The 21,660-nt window shown below is 36.4% G+C and overlaps 1 protein-coding gene across 6 annotated transcripts in view; it reads right to left on the bottom strand.

Moving 5' to 3' along the window:
• Positions 1–21,660, bottom strand: part of kcnip4a (potassium voltage-gated channel interacting protein 4a) — a 220,079-nt gene that overhangs the window by 57,954 nt on the left and 140,465 nt on the right. Inside the window, exon 1 of one of the 6 annotated variants that reach the window (XM_079865281.1) lies at positions 20,401–20,580. The exons of 4 other annotated variants lie outside the window; for them this stretch is intronic. In XM_079865281.1, coding sequence (XP_079721407.1) covers positions 20,401–20,500 — 100 coding nt within the window. In that variant the 5' untranslated portion in view covers positions 20,501–20,580. Of the gene's footprint in view, positions 1–2,054; positions 2,416–20,400; positions 20,581–21,660 lie in introns of those variants that run through there. One more of the 6 variants, XM_079865279.1, reaches the window with a different exon arrangement.

Below are 21,660 nucleotides of genomic sequence, written 5' to 3'. Positions count from 1 at the left end.
TCCATGAGGCCACAGGAGAGGATTTATGAATGGCGGTGAAGCAACGCAACTGACGCTGGTAGGTCACATGATTATGACAACATGGTGAATGTAGTACGCCCAGATTACATTCATACTATATAGAACATACTTTTTTTAGTGGTCATGAAGTACTTATTCAAAATAAGTACCTACCTACTTAGGAGAGTATGCAATTTCATCAACTCATTTTTGTTGTCAGATCTTCCTAGAAAAAACAGCGAACAAGGACATAATACACCGAGATAAATCCAGATGCTTTATACTGAAAAAGGACCAAAATTGCAACCCGCACCGGTCTACTTAATCAACTCCAAAAACTGGACTGCTTTATGAGCCAAGCTCAAACAACAAGCACAAATAGGCTTATAATAAGTGGACATGGCAACACTTCAAGTGCATGCTCTGCAAAGCAAACACATAAACAAAATGCAATGCCTCTGTAGACAGCAGTTTAGTTAAAACTGCAGAACATTATGAGTCTTTGGTCGCTGTATTATTATTTGGTCAAAAATAGCGGATAACAAACAAACAAGATGGAACCTTACAGTGTGTATGTGTCCTAAATCTCTATGTGTGGATGCACCCAATATACACCCAATTGCTGGTCACCAGCATAAGGTATATTTTGGGATGCTGGTTTACTGGTCACCACCAGCATGGGAAGCAGAAGGAGTGCTGCTTGTGGACCGACTATACCAGCTCAGTTTTGCTTGAGAACAGCATGACTACATTGGTCCACCAGTTTGAACACCACTATATCAGCTCTACCCAGCACAAACCAGCCTGGACCAGCATGGAATTCATGATGGAAATTTCAGCAGGGATGATAAACCTCGGTACAAAACAATTTTACTTTCATTGAGACAAACCAATTAGATGTACAGCTATAGCTTGCTATCTAATACTAGACAAAAGTTGTGGACAAATATGCAAAACAGAGTGATTTTCAGTTTAATCACTAGGATTTTTTTTTTTTTGGCATGCTTTACAACGGAAACTGTCATGACTTAATTTCCCTTCTTTTCTTCTGTGCAACACAAAAGCAGGTATATGCTGTATTACAAGACCTCTGTAAAGCTGTTCAGATTTCCACATTCAAATTTCCTGTTTTGGTAAAGCTCATGTACATATTTTTGTCCTCCAGCGAGCAGGATTTGTTCTTGTGTCATAAATGTGCCAGATTTTGATGCATGTGAATGCTATTGTATGACTTCAGAAACAGATGAATATAGTGCACGAATCACATGTTACTCTTGTTGTACATTTGGAGCATGAACACCTCAGTTCTGTTTTTTTTATGTAAAAGAGCATCTTGCAGATGAGTAAATTATGACAGAATTTCATTTCTTGAGAACTATAACTATTTCATTCTGTATACATTGTTTAGAATTAAATGAAAATAAATTACAATTTGGAGGAAATGTACAGCTTGCATGTGAACAGGAGCAGAAAAGAATACGTTTCACATGAAACTATGTTGTTTTTAGTGACTGAACCCAGAATTAAAAGAGAAGAAACTGATTCTGCATCTTTTATGGTGAAGGCAAGCAAATAATATCATATGTTATTATAAAAAAATAATGCTATTAAGCATGAGGAAAAAACTGATCAAGGATTTCTGAGCAGGTAAATTTATTGAAGTGTTGATTATTTTGTTTTTTTGTTAATTGTTGAATCTAATATTTGGTGACACTTTATAATAAGGTCCCATTAGTTAAAGCATCAACTAAAACATATATTAGGAAAACCAAATGCGTGTCCCCCTTGCTCTCAAAAGACGCACTACTCCTGACGTATTCACATAAACACTTACAACTTGTCTCCAAAGCCATATTTCTATTGCATTCACAAACCTAGCAGCAGACTATTTGCCATTTAAAATCTTTCCATGCACACCAAAATCCTCACACATTTCCAAAACTTCTAAACAGTTGCTGTATAGTCCTAGAAGCATATTAGTCAAGGTCATTCTGACAGGATATCAAAAAAAGATCGTATGCATCAACTCTTCATCATCCCACTCTCTCTCTTACCCTCTGAGAAGTTGATAAGCCCGAGCAGATGAAGCAGCTTGAGCGAAGCGCACACGATCAACACAATGCCGAGCGTCTGCAGACCCTCCGTTTCCCACATGGCGTTCACCGCGACCCCCTGTTCCTGCTCCTGCTCATGCCACCTGCCTGACTCTCCTGACCCCGTGCCAAACTCCTCGCTCCAGTTCCGTCCAGCCCCCAGCATGCACTGGCCGGGCCGCCCCAGGCACCCTCGTGGTGCAGCGCTCCACTCCTGCTCCAAATCCAGCCTGGGAGGCTGAGGTTCAACTCTCGGGATACGAGTCTCCCAACACAGAAGAGTCAGAGACCAGAGCGTGAGTTTGAAATGTGTGCCGATATGCGAGAGGTTTCGGAGTGTGTGTGGGGTGGGGGACAGAGAGAGCGAGAGAGAGAGAGAGAGAGAGAGAGAGAGAGAGAGAGAGAGAGATGAGGGGAGGGAAAGGAAATGAGATGAGGAGAGCAAAATCATAGAGGAAAAGTGAGGAGAAAAGTAATATTCAACTGCTCTTTCTCTTTAGACTAGTTTAATCTAATTATCATCTAATTTGCATCATTTCCTATGGATATAGACCAGCATGAAACATGACCTGCCATTCAACACACAACATGCTGTGGACAAATCAATGCATAATGAACTCATCCTTTAAACAGTCTGGCTGTGCATTTATTTGCACGATGTCTATACTCTAAGGACACCCATTGATTACATGACTAAAGAGAGGAAAGTCTGTCTTGTTCAATAAAGTGCACTCAATAAATAACCCTGAGAGGGATAGTTCACAGCCATATTAAAAAATCTGTCATTTTCTATTTATTCACCCTTCTGAATCCACACTGCTTCTATGGTCTTCAGGATAAACACAAAAGGCGAATTGTGAAGAATCAATACACTGTTTTTTCCCCAGTAACCACAGGCTAAAAAAGCACCATGGAATTCCTTCTGAAGTCATACCATAGTTTTGTTTGAAGAACAGAGTTATTCACTCTCAGAATACATACCCTTCATTCATACATACCCTTATGAAAAAGAAGTGTGCTTAACTTAAAACAATGCACTTTGTAAAAATGTCAAATTAAAAGTTTTTTAATATAAAATACTTTCATTTACTTTGAAAGTATTTTAAATCATTATGCGTTCATAATCTTTTGTTGTGCTGTCAGTTCAAAGCTAGATTAAAGACACATCTCTTTGACCTAGTATTCACATAATACATTATAGACTTCTATAATTCAATGTTAGGCTGCATAGATTAGGTCAGCTGGAACCGGGAACACTTCCCATAAATCCTGATGTACTCGTTACATCATGAGAAGAATGGCATCTACGCTAATTTTAGTGTCTTTGTTTATCCCGAGGTTTTCCCGCAGCCTGCCGGATCCAGGCCGTATCCAGATCTGATGAAGGACCTTCGCCTGGACCCGATGACAACGCAGTGCTGAAGTGCCAACTAGTCTCTCCCTATGGAGGATCCCTTTACCCCTCTACAGATAAAGCGTCGTCGGGAAAATTCGATTTGCGTACCTACCCCGAAGTGATAAAATAAAATAAAATTCTGTATCAATATTTATAAGGAAAGACCAGTACTTTGTTTAGGCTTGGTCTGTAGGGAATTCCAAACCTGCGCACATACAGTATATTCAAACGCACATAAATTCTTAATTTCTCATGTTGACTTTAAAGAAGTACACTTATTTTGATGTGTTGACTAAAATACTAAAGCACTTGATTAAAGTAGTGTCTTACATTTAAAGTTAATATATTTTAAAAATGCAGCTTCATCATTACAAATGTGTCATTAAATACATCAATACAAGTATCAATAGAATTGAATCTAAATCAAAGTTCAGCTGACTGAATTTAACAAACTGAAAATAACACATTTTCATTTAATTGCAGTTTACATGAAAAACATCACATTCAGGTGCACTTATTATATTATTAAAGTATATGATTTTTTCAAAAGTATGTTAAACTGTAGTTCTTTTTTCACAAGGTTATGGAAAGACCTATGTGAAAATTCTATACAATTACAAAATCACAGCATATGGGCTTGATGAGGGCGAGTAAATAATTACTTTCAACTCCATTTTTCCCTTTAAGCAAACAAAATTAAACTCATTATAGCTTAGAACTACTACTTTTGTGCTTACATTGACTCGAAGAGACTGTGGCTTTACTACAGTATAGCATCCTTGAAACTACTACTAATGCTTCCTCCCTAAAAATGCATGACTACTGCCACCTTCTGGCCCATAATATACAGTTGAGAGATGCCAAAGGATTGTAACATTACACTAAACCCATTGATTTCACACTCTTACAAGATTCATTATACAGCATAATTCATAAACAGTTCCATTTGCATGTATTACAGTTAATTTAGCAATTCCCAATATCTCTAACTGCTTAAAAGTCTCGTACCAAATGATTTTATTCCTTTTTTGGAGCAAATAATTTAGTGAAGGGTTATTAATGTGGCTCATGTAATTATTCAGATTATGCCTTCAGCCATTTTTAATTTTGCTCATTGTGTTTTCCCCCCTCCATCTGCCTATAATAGCATGGTTTTAATAAAACTATGACACTAGCCTTTAGGGAATCAGAGGGAATAATTATCAAATCATAGTTTCTGCCCAAAAGGTTAAACAAATTGCATATTGTATCAAAAATCGCAGTAAACCACAAACATAAATCAAAGGAAACTACAGACACCAGCATTCACTCCATCGACAGCTACAGCAAGTGTCATAATGGCAGTCGCCTCCTGTTCTGTGTTGTCTTTCTGTGAAATCTTAAAGGTGACGTAAAATGTCAGAGAGTGTTGATGGAGAGCCCTTAGTTGGGTCGATTTCTTATCTCTGTCAAGCATAGGATGTGCCTCAGATGTGAACGCTCTTTGTTCTTCGATTTCTGCTGGTTATAAAATCGATTTAAGCGAGAGATTACATATTTCTTTTCACGGTCAGAGCCTCCCTGTCCTGTGGGGACTCTTATCAAGCCTGTCCAACGGAGGGTTATGTGAGGAAAGCCTGTCCTGATTCACACAGCAATACAAGCTCTGCTCGCAATTCAACCTTTTAAAAACATCCTCATTTAAAGTGTCAGAGGAGCGACGTAGCGACGGTGACCTGTAAAGACTCTGACAGTGAGGAAGCACACAAGTCCGTCACACATTCACATTTGTGATTATTGCTTGTAGATGACATCATGTGCAGAAATACCTGCCTAAAGATAAGACAACGCCTTATGAATAATACAGGAGGAACTCAGACTCTGAAGTCACAGAGAGATATGAAAGTAGGACTGCATGATAATAAAAAAAGATTTTCGATTTTTTTTTTTTTTTTTTGGGGTGAAAACCATCCTTTTAGAGCAACTCAAACCTTTCTTTCAGTAACCATAGTGAAAATCTATGAAAAGAGATTTATTTTAGGCCACTGCTTTTTGACCCATTGAATATGACTTTTATGCTGATTATTAAATAAAAATCAGTACTGTCAAATTGATTAATCACGATATACTGTATATATACACACACTCACATATTATATATTTACAAAAAGTCTGATATAAAGCTGTTTGAAACGCCTAAACAGATTGTAAGATAGGCACTATGAGTCACTATGATTATCTATTAGTCACATGTTTGAGGTATAAATAACTACATTCTCATCTAAAAAAAACCCTCTTAAAACTACATTTCGTGACACAACAACATGATATGGCAGATCTGCTCGACCGCCATGACAGTCGCTGCAAGCGGAGTGATAAAAACGGCGAAACGGTTAAGAGTGCTGTTACTGGATGAATATCGCATGGCTGGAAAAGGCTCTCAGCCAATCAGATCCGAGAACCAGAAAGAACTGTTGTATAAATATATTTATAAAACGGTTACTTAGTTCCAGTCCTTGATTCTGACTGGTCAATTTGATACTTTGCAGTCACGTGACTACCACGGATACCTGGCGGGCAACAAACGGGTATTTTCAACGTTGAGTCCTGTAGTTCCAGGACTTTCTAGTAGCTATCAAGTCTGTTAGCGAGCTAGCTGTATAACTATTGACTAGGATTAACTCCAAGGTATAAATTGTGTAAAGCAGACAAGTTTTTTTTTAAGATAATCGAGCAGTAATAATTGCTCCATAAATAATCTAGCTCTACTGTTGGGTCATCTCTGGTTCTCATTGAAAATCATAGATATCGCAAACCTCAAAACAACCTATCACACACTTCTATTATTGTTAGCAAAAGACGACAGCTGTTACTGTGCGTTCACACCGCCACCGGCGAGAGTGTCAAAAAGTGCCCGGAAATCATTCATTTTCAATGAATTTTGCCGCTCTCGCCGGCAGCGGTGTGAACGTACAGTTAGCCTAGACTCATAACACAAACAGCTGACTCGCCGAACCAGCTGGTGAATAGCCTACTGGTTGTGTTGATTGACAAACTACAGTAACTTAAATACACGATTAATTACATGATCATACACCCATTGTATTCAAACAAATGTAAAAATTACCTTTGATAGTAATTTGCACAGACGTGTGTACTGTGAAGGTTGCTTATCTCATCTGCGGTTAGTGCATCCAATTGCACAACAACTAACGTTATCTGGCATGTCGTTTACACCTCAAAACACCAACTTTTGTATAGTAAAACTGGCGACCCTTGATTAGTTTACTGGGTTTCGTTGCTGGAGAACGACGTTCTTGCCCGCCAGCACTTGTGACGTCACGGTGCAACCTATCAATAGAATCGTTGTTCACCCAAACCGTTGTTCACCCCAACACCCCAAGCAACCACTCTTAGCAACGTAAACATTATATTCTCATTGAGTATTGTGAAAGATGGAGTAAACGAGTGTACCTGCATTTAAAGTTGATAGGCTATAGCATTTTCCTTCAGATCAGTCCTATTCGTAATAAAAAATCCATTTGAATGTCCGCTGCAATATCTTGTCCTTTTAACAGTTGGGGTTTCCCCGTTCCCTGACACACTAGTAATTTATTAGTTGCATCTTGCTTATTAGTGTTCACAATCAAAAGAAGTTTCAGTCCTTTCAATATAAAAGTCTTCTCTACTGACTGACTCACTCATAAAGACAGTCTTTGCCGCCATCTAAAGGCGAAAAAAATTCACTTCTGTTGCTGTTCACAGTTAGGTACTATTTTTTTCCAGTGGAAGGAAGGCTTTTAGTGATTTTATTTCATGAAACTTGCATTGATATATATTATTTGTATTGTGTGGTAACCGTTTTATAAAAGCATTAAGGTACTCGAGGCTAGTGCTGCACGAGGCTAAGTGACTTATTCACGATACAGCACAGCCTCTTGTACCTTATTGCTTGTTGCACACACACGCACACACACACGTAAGTGTGTGTGTGTGTGTGTGTGTGTGTAAAGATGATAAAGGTGTTTGAAACAGCCGTGTAATGCTATAATCACATGCTTTATAGCAATATCCACTATACTACATGAACCAATGTTTGTTTCCAATATGTAAAAAGCAGTAAAATTAGCCCATCATATCCTCAAATCCCCCAAAGCACTGTGTGAAATATAAGCAATTAAAGCTTGTGAAGCGTGGCTACCCTGAGCAGTGCTGAATACACAATTGAGGGTGAAATAACAGTTTATGCTCACAGACCACAAAGCATGAGAAAAGTTGTCAGGTGTCTAGCTCTATACCTGCTATCCAAAGTGTTCAGTACATTCACTGCAATATTGTTTAATGGTTTAATTCAAGCAGGACACTGGAGGACCAAATACCAAGCTGCAGCCATGTTATTTGATGCAATGAAAATGATGCAATATTCAGTAAGAAAAGCAATGTTGTTAAAACTGATGTTTGATATGAGAGTCTGTGGCCTTTGTCCAGGAAAGCCGGCTAATGTGGTTGGAAAGAATTATATTGCTGGCAATTGGCTGAGACAGACGGCTCACAACTGGCACTTCCATCTATCTGTCAAGAACAAGTCAAGTCAAGTCACCTTCATTTATATAGCGCTTTTAATAATAATAATAACAACAACAATAATAATAATAATAATAATTAATAATTAATAATAATAGGTATGCACGTTTGAATATATTTGTGTGCAGGTGTGTAGTTTTTCTTTACAAATTGACCTAAACAAATTACTTGTCTGGCCTTAAAAATGTATAATACAGAATTATTTATCACTTCCGAGTAGCCATGTGAACCGGAACTATTTTGTCAACGTTTCATCTGTACTGAGGTAAAGGGAAGGAGGCCTTCATTTAAATACATAGGGTTTTGTTTATTTTCTTCTAATAGGGTTGGAAAATAAGCAGATCGAGCCGTTTTTAAGGCCTCTCTGTATGCAATCGTGCTCTTTTTCCATTAAATGCTCTAGTTAATGAAAAAACTCTAGTTTTGTTTTCTTCCAGTTGCGCTCCATTTCTGGCAGCTCTCTTAAGGGCCCGAGTGTGCTCGTTGTACCACGGCGTTGGACTATTTTCTTTAATCTTCTTTAAGCGCAAAGGAGTAACTGTGTCTAAAGTGCTGGAAAAGAGAGTCAAAAGTTTATGTCGCAATATCGAGTTCTTCTAAGCTATCTGGGATGCTGAGGAGATGAAACTGATAATAAAGCAATCTTTAGTAGCAGAAGAGATAGGTCTAAGATATTTGTAACACGGAGTCGGCTTTGAAGCCTAGGCTAAATGAGGTATACACGAGACTAGGTAATAATCTGAGATGTCATCACTCTGCTGCAGAATTTCAACGGCATCAACACTGATTCCATGTGATAATATTAGATCTAGATTATGATTACGAGAATGAGTAGGTCCTGACACGTGTTGTCTAACTCCAATAGAGTTCAGAATGTCTTTAAATGCCAATCCCAATGCATCTTTTTCGTTATCTACATGTATATTAAAATCACCAACAATTAGGACTTTATCTGCAGCCTGTACAATATACAGTAGCAGCACAAATTCCAAACGGGATTTATCATTTACATTAGATAGTGTTACATTAAGCACCAACAATTCAAAAGAATTATATTTGAAACAAGACTTCTCTGTAATTCTGAAGATATTACTATAAATTACAGCAACACCTCCCCCTTTGCCTTTCAGATGAGGCTCATGTTTATAACAATAATCTTGGGGGGTGGACTCATTTAAAGTAATGTAATTGTCTGGTTTTAGCCAGGTTTCTGTCAAACGCAGCACATCTAGGTTATAATCTGTGATCATATCATTAACAATAAATGCTTTTGAAGTAAGGGATTGAATATTCAGCAACCCAAGCTTTATCATTTGTTCATTTGTTTTAGATCTGTTTTTTATTTGTTGAACATCAATTAAATTTTTACCCATAAATAGGTTTGGGAGTTTTTAGTATTTTCTAATTCGGGGAACAGACACAGTCTCTATATGATGATATCTAGGTGAAAGAGTCTCTATGTGATGGGATTTATCTGACCTCAGTGACATGAGACAGCTAGCAGATGGTCGGTTTAGCCAGTCTGTCTGCTTCCTGACCTGAGCCCCAATTCATGTTTGAGCTCTAAGACTATGTGCCTTATTACTAGAGAGAAGAGCAACACCATCCCAGGAGGGATGAATACCATCTCTTTGCAACTTGTCAGGTCTGCCCAAAAACTTTATTAAATTTTACATTATTTTGTGGACACCACTTAGACAGCCAGCCATTGAGTGAGGACAGTCTACTAAGTATCTCATCACTCCGGCGAACAGGAAGGGGGCCAGAGCAAATTACAGTGCCTGACATCGTACTTGCTACTTCACACACCTCTTTAATGTTAATTTTAGTGATCTCCGACTGGCGAAGTCGAACATCATTAGTGCCGACATGAATAATTTACGAGAATTTACGATTAGCATTAGCCAGCACTTTTAAATTTGCTTTGATGTCAGGCCCTCTGGCTCCCGGCAAACATGTGACTATGGTGGCTGGTGTTTCTATTTTCATGTTCCGTGTAATAGAATCACCAATAACTAGGGCACTTTCAACAGGATTCTCAGTGGATGTTTCATTGAGTGGGGAGAATCTATTTGTTATGGTAATCGGAACGGAAGAGCGGTGTTTTGTCCCGCGACTACAGCGTCTCACCGTCACCCAGTTGCCCTGCTGCACGGGCTCTACAGCCAGAACCGAAAAATGTACAAGTTCACTAAGCTAGTCGCATCCAAAGCAGTATCTAAAGACCTTGCATTCTTACTATCCTCGATTAAAGTTTGGATGTGTGTCTCTAGTTCTGAAATCTTCTCTGTCAGCCTGACTATCTCCCTGCATTTATCACATGAAAAGCCTTCTGTGCCGACAGAGAAGGCTATGCTAAACATGTGACATGAAGTGCAAGTGACAATAAAAGGAGAAGATCAAATATCCTGTCGTATACTCAATGAACTTAAAAATGTAATTTAAGTGCCTAAAAAAGCTCTTTCTCCTGTAGTAGGGTTACTGGTAGAGCATTGACAATATTTGCGGTTCTTGCTGGAACTTATGGGATCCTTTAAGCACTTTGTATTCAGTTCAGAGGTTCTGGAGTGACCTTTTCATTATCATGAGACCTCGAAGTGCTTTGGGGGAAATTAGAGGAACTCAAATTCTATAAAAGGGTTATTGTAAGATCTTTTAACATTTAAGTGGTTCCTGGAAGATCTCTTATGTTAAAGCCAGCATCTGGAGGAACCCAATGGTTCTGTGTGGTCACCATTTTTACTATCCTATTATTATTACATTTACATTTAATCATTTAGCAGACGCTTTTATCCAAAGCGACTTACAAATGAGGTAAGCAATAGAAGCAGTTAAACTAACAATAGGACAACAATATGTAAGTGCTGTGACCCTTCCCAGTTTAGTCTGACGCGTATACGTTTATTTTTTATTTTTTTTAAACAGATATAAAGTAGAAGAGAAAAGAAAGCATTAGTACTAGTAGCCGCGATGCTAACTAATATAATGAACTTTATGCCACAAATGGAAATCATTGTCTTTGTTCTATTGTTTCCCCAGAACAACCAGTAACATTAGGCCTACATTTCTAAAATAATCTGAACATTTCAGAAGCAACATTGAATTACAGTAAGTTACCTGCACCACATGCAAGTACTTTATTACTATGAACTTTTCTGTGTGAAATTGTATTGTTTGACAGTGTACTTGTGTTTTTTAATCGGTTATTGTCTGAAAATCCTCCCTCATGCTCTCAAATCTCAAGGTGATGATACACAGGGCAACTTTTTGAGCAATGTTGCTGGGCAATCTTGCAGAGCGATTGTTGCTTGGGGACTTTCCCATTGAAAATGGGAATTTAGATAATTTAGATTGGTCGTGGGCCCTGTCTCTCATCTGGTTGCCCGTTGATGGCAACATTGCCCAGCAACATAACTCAAAAAGTTGCCCTGTGTATCATCACCTTCATTCAAGTTATTTTTCCATGTAAAATAATATCACAGGTTTGGCGAATTGGCGCCAATAATGCCATGCATTTTTTCTTATACCTTAATCATTTGCATTTGAATATGAGATATTTGAACTCTGAATTATAATTTCAAGTTTCGTTTTTTTAGACAAAAAAAAAAAAAAAGCTATTATATATGGCTTCAGAAGACTTACAACACAACCCATATAACACAAGTTGTGGACTCGTTTGATTATTTTTAGGATCTTTTCTGGGACATTTTTGGAGCTTAACAGAATATTTATCCATTTTTACATAAATTGTTGCATTGAATTGAACTAGAGAAGTGTACATAAGAATGGTTTCATGAATGATTTACACATTTTTTTCTGCTTGTGTTTAATGCAGTGAAAGCGAATGGTGACTGGGGTTGCATTATGCCCGAGATCTGCTTTTGGGTTCCACAGACAGAAAGTCAAAACAGTTTTGGAATGTCACAAGGCTGAGGAAATTATTCTAATTTCACAACTATCACTTTAATAACATTACTAACAGTACATTTTGTACTTTGCAGGGATCTCTGTAAGCTGAAGTACACGTTTGAACAAGAATAAAAATCCTTTAATGAGACCAACTTGGTCCCATAGTGAAATTTTTGACCACACCCGAAACTGCAGATCTTGTGGATTCTTATGGAAATGACAGGAATTCACCAGTGAAAATTCACAGAACAACAGCTAATTTTACTGCACCTTAACTCTGTAATGGAAAATGTTTTCTGCTTGTTGTGACAAATAAGGAATACTGTTTCCGGGTCGAAGCCTCTACTTCTACTTCCTCTATCTGGTTTCTAACCATTTATGAGCACGGTTGATTCCAGACACACATTTAAGCTTTTCAAATGCCAAAGTGTACATTACGGTCTCCAGTCTCACGGCATCCCAGACTTCAATATTTTACGATTCAAAATAGCTGAATAACTAACCATCTGAGATTTCGGTATAGAGATAAATGTTAGGATCATAATTTTCAGGAATATTACAGCACAATGAGTGCATATTAGCTCCGTTTGTTGTTTGTTTTTGGATTTGGAAACAGTGACGTCAGACTTAACAAGCTTAACAACACTTAACAAGTTAAGTGAAGATGCACATTTTTAATTAGGGTAGCATTTTGTTGAGATGCATTTTCTTGTATAGCCTATTGTATATACATGGTTGATTATTCATGTTGCTTATGTATTATACTATTTTTTTGTGTATTCTATTCATTGATATTAATCTATTACTAGCTTTTTCTTCTATTATAATAGAAGTTAATGGTAACCATAGTAACAACATGAAATTAATAATAATAAAAAAAAGTGTCTGGAGGCACCCAAAACGGTTCCACACAGTGTCCAATATAAGAGTACCTCAGGAAACATGTGTGGTTCTTCAGAGAACCACCCCTTTCAAAAGAGGATCTACAGACGGTTCCGCCGGTGTGGCAAAGTGAAGAACCCCAAAAGGTTCCTCCAGGCATCTTTTATTTTTACAGTGTACTTACAACAGTTGTTTGATAGACTCGTTAAAAGCTCGAGCACGCGTGAGAAAAAAAATAGACGGCGAGCCAAGCACGGATGGCAGGATAACAGGCTAGCGAGATAATAGCGTGTTCCGTGTTGTGCTAGCGATAACGATTTAGATAAAAGCTAGCGATGTCAGATTAATGTGATAGGCACTATATTAGATATACTATATATTAGACTATATCTAATATATGTTGATGAGTAAGTTATATTTAGCAATATAAACAAAAAGGAATGATAGTAAATAGAGATTCAAACCAGAAAGCTATATGGAGCTTACAGACGCAAACCAGCAGCAAGGCAGACAGGAGCAATCGATCAGCAGCAAGGACAGAAGAACAGAAGAACATGGCAGTTTACTTGCTTAATACGTTGTAGATGCAAATCTGAATTTTACAAAATAATAGTGCACTATAAGAAGGACCTTTCAAGAATAGTCTAACATATTTCACTCAACATATTATCAACAAATAAGAATGTCAACTTTTTTCCTTTTTGTTAATGTTAATTTTTGTTTATTTTACCAGAAAAGAAAGACTGCAAATATTAAATGTATTTCTGTCATGACAACTCTAAGAGTTAGAAATGGATATGGCAATGTAAATGTATTTGGCAGAATAGATATGCTATGCTGTTATTAACCCCCATAGCAGATCTATACAGGTGGAGCTGGGGAAGGTAGAGAGTTTGGGCAACAGCAACCAATCAGCTGCGCTATGTAGATGACGATGCAATCGCTACCAATTGAGTTAAGGACCCATCAACCAGCGCCTTCTAGAGTTCCATGACAGAACTTATAATATATTTGCTAATAGTTCACTTTTCCAACTTTTAGGAAGAGATTTATTAAACAAAATATGTTCTGATTGGCACAGAAATTACTTTTCACAGGAAACTTTTTCGTGTTGCACCTGGTTAGGACACAGTGTTTTTGACATTTCTAAAACAGGAACATTTGAAGAAAATTGCATGGCATTTCATTGTCATGTTGTCAGCACAGATATATGGGTTGCTTTTAAATGTCAAGAGCATTTATGTTCCATCACCTGTGGAAAATAATTGGTCAAAAAAAACTCTGGACTGAAGATGAATGACCTATCAAATTACTATAATTTTCTTCAAGCAGAAAAAAACAACAACCTAGTGCAGGGAGGAATAAAAAAAAAGGCATGCCTTTAGACAAAAGGATTGAAAAAGATGAACTAATAATGAAACTCAAACAAAGAATAAGAAGGATGATCAGTTTGACATATTACCAACTGGCAGCATTTCCATCCAGAAAACTGATTTATCAGTCAAAATGACAACAGATAATGATTGTGTGTTTTTGTGGCTGCTGCTTCAGACTCTTCATCTGGAGCAACAAATCAAGTTTTTCTTTTTAAATGTTTTCTCAATGTAACTATTCAGACAATTCTTTGAAAATGTCGATGCATGATCCATGTGCTTAATACACGGCTCGTACAAACAGCTACAGAAACTTTTCGAATCTTAAAGTCCCCCTGTAATCAAAAATGTTGTCCCTTAAAACTCATCTTTGATCACCAAAATTACATATTAAACCTTTTTTTCTTGAACCCCCCCCCCCCCATTACCTTAAAATAGCTTGCATGTAACTCTACACTCTTGCCTCATTTAGTATACACGGTTCTATGAATATGCAAATTAACCACACCTCCACTCACTCACACCAGCTCAGAGATCCACTCGTTGACGTGATTGGTTACAAGGTAGTTTGTGACGTCAGAAACACCAGCGATTTCAAACCGGGTTTTTGAGACTGCAGTTTCAAGGAAAAAATACTGACTTATTAATTTGCACATGGTTTGTATTAAAGCATATTAAAACACCACACAGACATATAAACAACATTAAAAGCTTGATTTTCACCACAGGGGGACTTTAAATAATAAGAAGATACAAAAGCTAGGGGTGTCAGTTTAACCACAGGTTTAGGGCAATTCATTATTATTATTTAATGGAAAGGACAGTCATCCAGGATCAACCTGAGATTAAATGCATTGCCGAAGGTATTAGTGACCACAGGAATGGAAACTAAATGTTTGTGCCGACAATTCAAGTGCATGGCAGCATTGTCACTCATGCTATTAATTGGCCAAATCACATACAAATTGATAAAACATGACTGATAAAAGCACTTTTCCATAGCTTTGCATTTAAAACTGCAATTATGCTCAATATTTGAAACTAAACTTCCTTCTGTTAACAGGATTATTTTTTTCTCATTTCAGCAATCTCGCTTTCATTTGGTTTCAGTCACAGCATCCACGCCATCAAAAGCACACCTGCGACCATATTCTCTTTCTCTCTCTCTCTCTCTCTCTCTCTCTCTCTCTCTCTCTCTCTCTCTCTCTCTCTCTCTCTCTCTCTCACACACAGTTTATTATTATGCCAGAATCTGTTTGAGCACAAAATAATAGGATATAAAAGTATGTTTTGTGTAGAAGTAGTTTGTTTTACTTTTTTGGCATTGTGGTTGAAAAACCGATTAGCTACCTAATTTAAATCCTAGTCTGGAAGTCAAAACCAGGATCCTAAAGTGCAATTTATTGCTGTGAAATTGTAGTTTATGCTAACACATTATATATGCCAAGACATCATTATCTTCTACCTATTTTCCTTAATGCATGTATTAGTTCAGGCTTTAGGACATGTGAAATAATATTAGAAATGAATAGGAAAATAGATGAGGAGTGACTGCCATGATTATAGTCTTAAGATAGATGCATTAAATCACCATTTTAACAAAACATGTATTGCCACCAAGTGGCAGAAATTAATTACTGCAAGACCATTCATAAACAAATCTCGACCCAAAACAAATGTTTAAACAACTCTCCTAAGAATCTCACTGTATTGTCTATAACTATATAACAAAATGTGTGCAGATAAAATATCAGATAATATTACACACATAGCAGATCAGCCATAGCCATAACAATATACTTCTGAAAGCATAATGTACAGTACACACAGAAGGACAGCAGATGGCCATGAGAGCGCTGGTCTTGGGCCTGATGGGTGACTGATTCGTGCCAGTGTGTGAGCATTTGGTTTCACACTGATTTACACATGGACTAAGACCCTTCTCAATACCCTCCTGCACGAATCCTTCACTTCACTACCACGAACGGACTTGTTTGACCCTCCCTTTTGAAAGAGTGTCATCACAGTATCCATCCGACAGAATAGTCTGCTTTCAATGATCAAGATTTGAGTGATGGCATTTTTCCCCCCTTACTTTACCTTCCCTTGTGGAAAAAGAAGGACACCTTAGCATATTTTACGCTATTTTACACTTTAAAAGAACTTAAGTGTGAACTGACTGATGTTTTTGGGCATGAAATTGCATGTTAATTGAAATTACATGAAGATGTTTTATAGTTTAAATTAATATTAAATGCAATTAGCTGAAGTTTAGAGTGCTTATTTTGACCCACTTAAGTAGGACTTAAGTACATCTTTATATTTCATTTCATATTTACTTTTATAGTCTTTGAAATATGGTTAAAGTGTACTGTCGAATGTACTGACAAGCATTTATGGTAATCTAAAATATACTTTAATTTTATTTCTGTAGAAACTTGTATGTCAATTACACATTTGCAATAGTCAACATGAAAATATGTGTACTTCTTCAAAGCACTGATTTATTCAAACACTGAGGTTTGAAGTAAAACTTTTAAAAGTACAAGCAGCACTTTAAAAGTGTACTCAAGTGTGTTTAAGTACACTTAAGTGGCCTTTAAACTTGCAAGTACAGTTTAAATATATATATACTTGAAGGACTCTACAAGTGCACAATCAAAACAATTAAGTGCACTTCTTTTTCACAAGGGTTATCAAAGCTGTCATGTTCAATTTACTGCATGCACACTGGGAGTTCTTACTTCACTTTCTACTTTAATCTGCTGCAATCCCAAAAGTGAATCTAGCTTCTGTTTCCTCTGTTTAAGATCCTGTCAGAGCCATCATCTCTGCTCTCATGTCATCTGATATCATGCCTGTGTCATTTGGTGGCACACTGCCTTCACTCACTGTCACTCCAGCAGAGACGAGGTGACTTGGGTGAAAGAAGCCATTTGCATCTGACTGTGCAAAGTATCTATTTTTAACTACAACACGAGATTCAGAATCAGATGAACCAAATGTCTTGATGGTCCCCTTTAGACATTCTGTTGTCTATAAGTAACTTTGCAAGTAGGCTACATGTCAACTTATTCTAACCCATAGCCCTAACAGTACTAAACTAATACTCTAATGAGAGTCATGTTATGCTAACAGAATATCTAAAGCGGACTGTCAAAATGAAGTGTACTGCAGCCTAAAATCATCGTCATTTCTCTCAATTACTGTTATTAATGTAAGAGTGAGGGCAGATTAATATATATTTTTTATTGAATAACAATAAAGTTATGATCTGTTCATTTTAGAAGACTTTTCTGCAGCTTTTGTGTTATTTAGTTTAAGTTTTATTCTTTTTTTCTACAAAAGATAAAAACAAATATATATATATATACACTGTAAAAATTATATAATCAATAAGTTATGACAACATATATTTTTACGTTGCTTTAACTCATCAAAATAAGTTAAGCAATTTTCAAATTTTCATTTTTTCAAGTCAGTTTAATGTCATTTAGGTTGAAATTACTTAAACAGTTAATTGTACTTTTTTACAGTGATTATATATATATATATATATAATATAATTATATTGGTCATAAAGGGTCAAGTGTCAAAATGGTGTTCACAATGATCTGATCTAAAATAAATAAAACATAATAAATCCAATCTTTACAAACATGGTAACCAAACACCATGGCTTGAGAGAAAGAGGAAATGTGATTTCAACATTGTAATAAATATTAATGACAAATCAGTGGAAATGCCAGTGGCTTTGGCAGCCTGATGCATTCGGCTTGGGAACGCTGCCATCATTACATTCATTTGAATAATGCACTGCAACTGCAACCGTCCAATTAGCTTGATCTACAAACTATAAATCAAAGTATTAATGCTAATGTTAACATAAGCAGCCATTGTTCAAACTGTTTCAACACACTTTTTAAACTGATTACTAGTGATGTCATTTGATTTATAATGTCTGGTATGTGTATGACATTAAACTTTATCTTACAAATATAGGGATTTTATAAAATCTCTCTACAGGGAGTGATTAAACTTCTTTGAAGTAAATTATGAAGCAGTGTTACCATTTTTCTATCAAACCAGTAAGTCCACTCATAAGACGACACAATAACTCATATGCACGTGTAGGTTAATAATAGAGATGATGAGAAACAAACCATGTGCTCTGAGTCTGCAGCATCTCTTTCAAGAGAATGTTTGTGGAAATAAAGCATGCTACAAGCTCAGAGCAAAGACAGACCTCGAGTTAACAGACTGATCTAATATTAAAAATGATTTATGGCAGGAACCAACGGAATCACACGAAAAGTGATACTGCACCCAAATGCAGGTTAGAAATGAGCCCAGCCACAGTCCGTGACGAAGCTACTACATGACAAAGACTTTAGACCTTAGTCAGGTTAGATGCCATATTGAACCTTTTATTCGAAAAGACATTTCGTCAGCTGAACAATCGAATTGTTGTTAAACAACTGTACAATCCATTGAATGCACTGTATTCTATTCCAAACCTCACAGCCCTGTTTTCACTCCTGTCAAAAATTTAATCTAGCACTTCTGACTAAGGTCAGGGAATACATGCCAAAATAACACACTGCTCATCTGTGAAAAGGAAAGTAGAAAGCCTGTAGTCTCAACAGACTTTCAAAATAACAGAGAGCAATCTTTGCAGTTTGGTAGGATTTTGCTGAACATGAAAATGATACTTTCAACAGGTTTTTTCAACAGGTTTTCAAATCGAGAAGGTCATATTTTATTTTATTGTGCAATATTAGAACATTTGTTCATCTTTCAGTGATATTAAGCAGTATTACACTATCCCATTGTTAATTTGATTAAAATTCAGTAAACTTATAACAATTTCTATCAGTTAAAAATAAATAAATAAATACACCTCACATTATTAATGAGATAAATTATGCATCATTTATCTAAAACACTTAAGTACACTAACTTGAAACTATACACTAAACTTTCCCAATCTTACTATATGAAAAAGTGGACTTAATTATTGAATGTAGTGTAATTAAGTGTAGATTCAATACACTGATGCACTTTAAATTTTAAAATATCTTAATATTAATTCAATTAAAAGCCACTTAAGTGTTCTTAATGAGTGTACACTTGACTGTTTCTTAACACACTTAAGTACACATTTAGAAAGTGCTCTTTTTAATCATTTTAAATTAATACTACTGTAAAGTGTATTTTGAGTTTACATTAAAGTATATTTCAGTTAACATATATGCTTGTACATTCAGAAGTATAGTTTAACCATAGAAGTAATATTTAATAGAAGTCAATAGAAGTAATTCTGAAATTACATATATGCTTAATTCCTACTCAAGTTTAGCTACTTGTATTTTCAGCTAAATATATTTTCATTTATTTGCAATTAATATGCAAATAAATATCTAAAAACATTACATTCAGTTCACACTTAAGTATATTATCTTACAGTATATTATTTCCATAATAACTATACTTTTTCACAAGGGTAAACTTTGTCACAAAAACTCACAGGAGCACCAAATAATTATTTTAGGTAACACTTTATTTTACAGTGTCATTGTTACATACATTACATGTAGTTACTTAATATTACTCAGTACTTAAATGTGTAATTACAGTGTAAAAAGACACCTTAAAATAAAGGGTTACACAGTACTTAAATATATAGTTACACTGTAACAATGACACCTTAAAATAAAGTGTAACCCTTTATTTGAAGGTGTCTTTGTTACAGTGTAATTATACATTTAAGTACTGAGTGATATTAATGTACTTACTATAGGGTTAGGATTAGGGTTAGTTACATGTAATTATGCATAATGTATAGTAATTACTATTGAGACTACATGTAACGTGAAACAAGGACACTGTAAAATAGTGTTACCAAATAAAGAGTAACCTAATTTTATTTAATTGCAGGTTAGCATACAAACGAATGAATGAAAAGCAACTGACAACCATATGGACAAAAATGCAGGATAAAACTATGTTTAGAATCCTGCAAGTTTCTATTCTGAACTTACATTCAGAGTGCAAGAGAACCATTAAGCACCAGACCTACATACAACTGAACATACAACAAATGATTCAGACCTTACAAAATATCTCTACAGTGAAATTCTTCGAGAGGAAAAATAAAGCATAAAGAAAGCTTCTTTGTGCTTACCATCATAGCTTGTTTCTAAAAGTCCAAAGTGCTCCAGAACCTTAACAAAGACAACAATCACAACCAGGACCGCAATCATCTCTAGTCCCTCCAAGTTCATGATGCTGATTGGGTCAGGTCATGTTCTGACCGCTGCACTGGACAGAGAGCTCTGCCTTTAACATCATTCAAAGTGTCTGCATCTTCTAACTGAGAACACATGAGAGGAGAGCAGAGGGGGCGGAGAGCCAAATTAAAGACAGGGGGGAAAACCCGAGCAGAAGGAGGGACCATGAGGGGAATCAATGAATAATGGCAATAAAAGAAAAAGGGAGGAAGATCTGGAGGGAAGCAAAGCCTGATCTTAAGCCCTAAAAGCAGGTGAAATCTCTCGGAAACATCACTCTCCAGTTATCTTCCTCCTACAGACAGACACTGCGCTGATAACACCTGACGCGCATGTAACGAACCGTCATAGCCGGGCCCGTGAAACTCGTCTTCACACAAAAACAGCATGTGTCCGTCAGAGGAAACACCTCCAGGCTCTGCCACGTAGACCACATGTTGTCAAGGAAACAGGTTTTTCTTATCAAATCATGAAGAACAAACCCAAAAGGACACAATGACTGTATGAAAAAAAAGCAGGTGTGTGCGGAAATAATTGTGCACCGTTCAGAACGGCATCAAAACCTTGTACATTCCCACCTGATCTCACGAGGAAACGTAACTATGAGTGTTGGGGAAAGTTAATTGTAATGTGTTCCATTGTGTTGCTCCCTAAAAAAGTAACTAATTGTGTTACTTAGTTACTTTTTATGGAAAGTAGTTACTTTTGCATTACTTTTTCTCACCTGGGCTGAGCTTGATTGTTTTTTAATCATCTATTGTTGGCAAATGTAAAGGTTCTCTCACATTATAAGGGAAAAAATAAGCCTCAGGATGAAGAAAATGTAAATTCACTCCTGTACTGTAGAGGGCGCAGCTCAAACAACCCTTTCAGTTGGGCTGCCATTCTGAATCACAGAAGAATAGAAATAAAACATTTTTCAAAAATGAAACACAAATGTAATGTTTATATAAAGTCATTTTTGGTTATTAGTATGGTTGAATTTTATCATCGAAGGTCAGCAGCAAAGACATTGGTTAAGAAGGTAAGATTAAGGTCAATTTGAATCAAACCATCAGCGGGGACTAAGCAGATCATATGAAAATTTACAAATAAGATTGTACAGATTAGTACAAATTGTACTAATTAACATGAATTAGCCAACAATTGGTCAA

The sequence above is a fragment of the Squalius cephalus genome, assembly GCF_949319135.1.
Source record: "Squalius cephalus genome assembly, chromosome: 3".
Lineage (NCBI taxonomy): Eukaryota > Metazoa > Chordata > Actinopteri > Cypriniformes > Leuciscidae > Squalius > Squalius cephalus.
The sequence above is the reverse complement of the archived record's forward strand: the minus strand, read 5'-3'. Positions and strand labels throughout refer to the sequence as shown.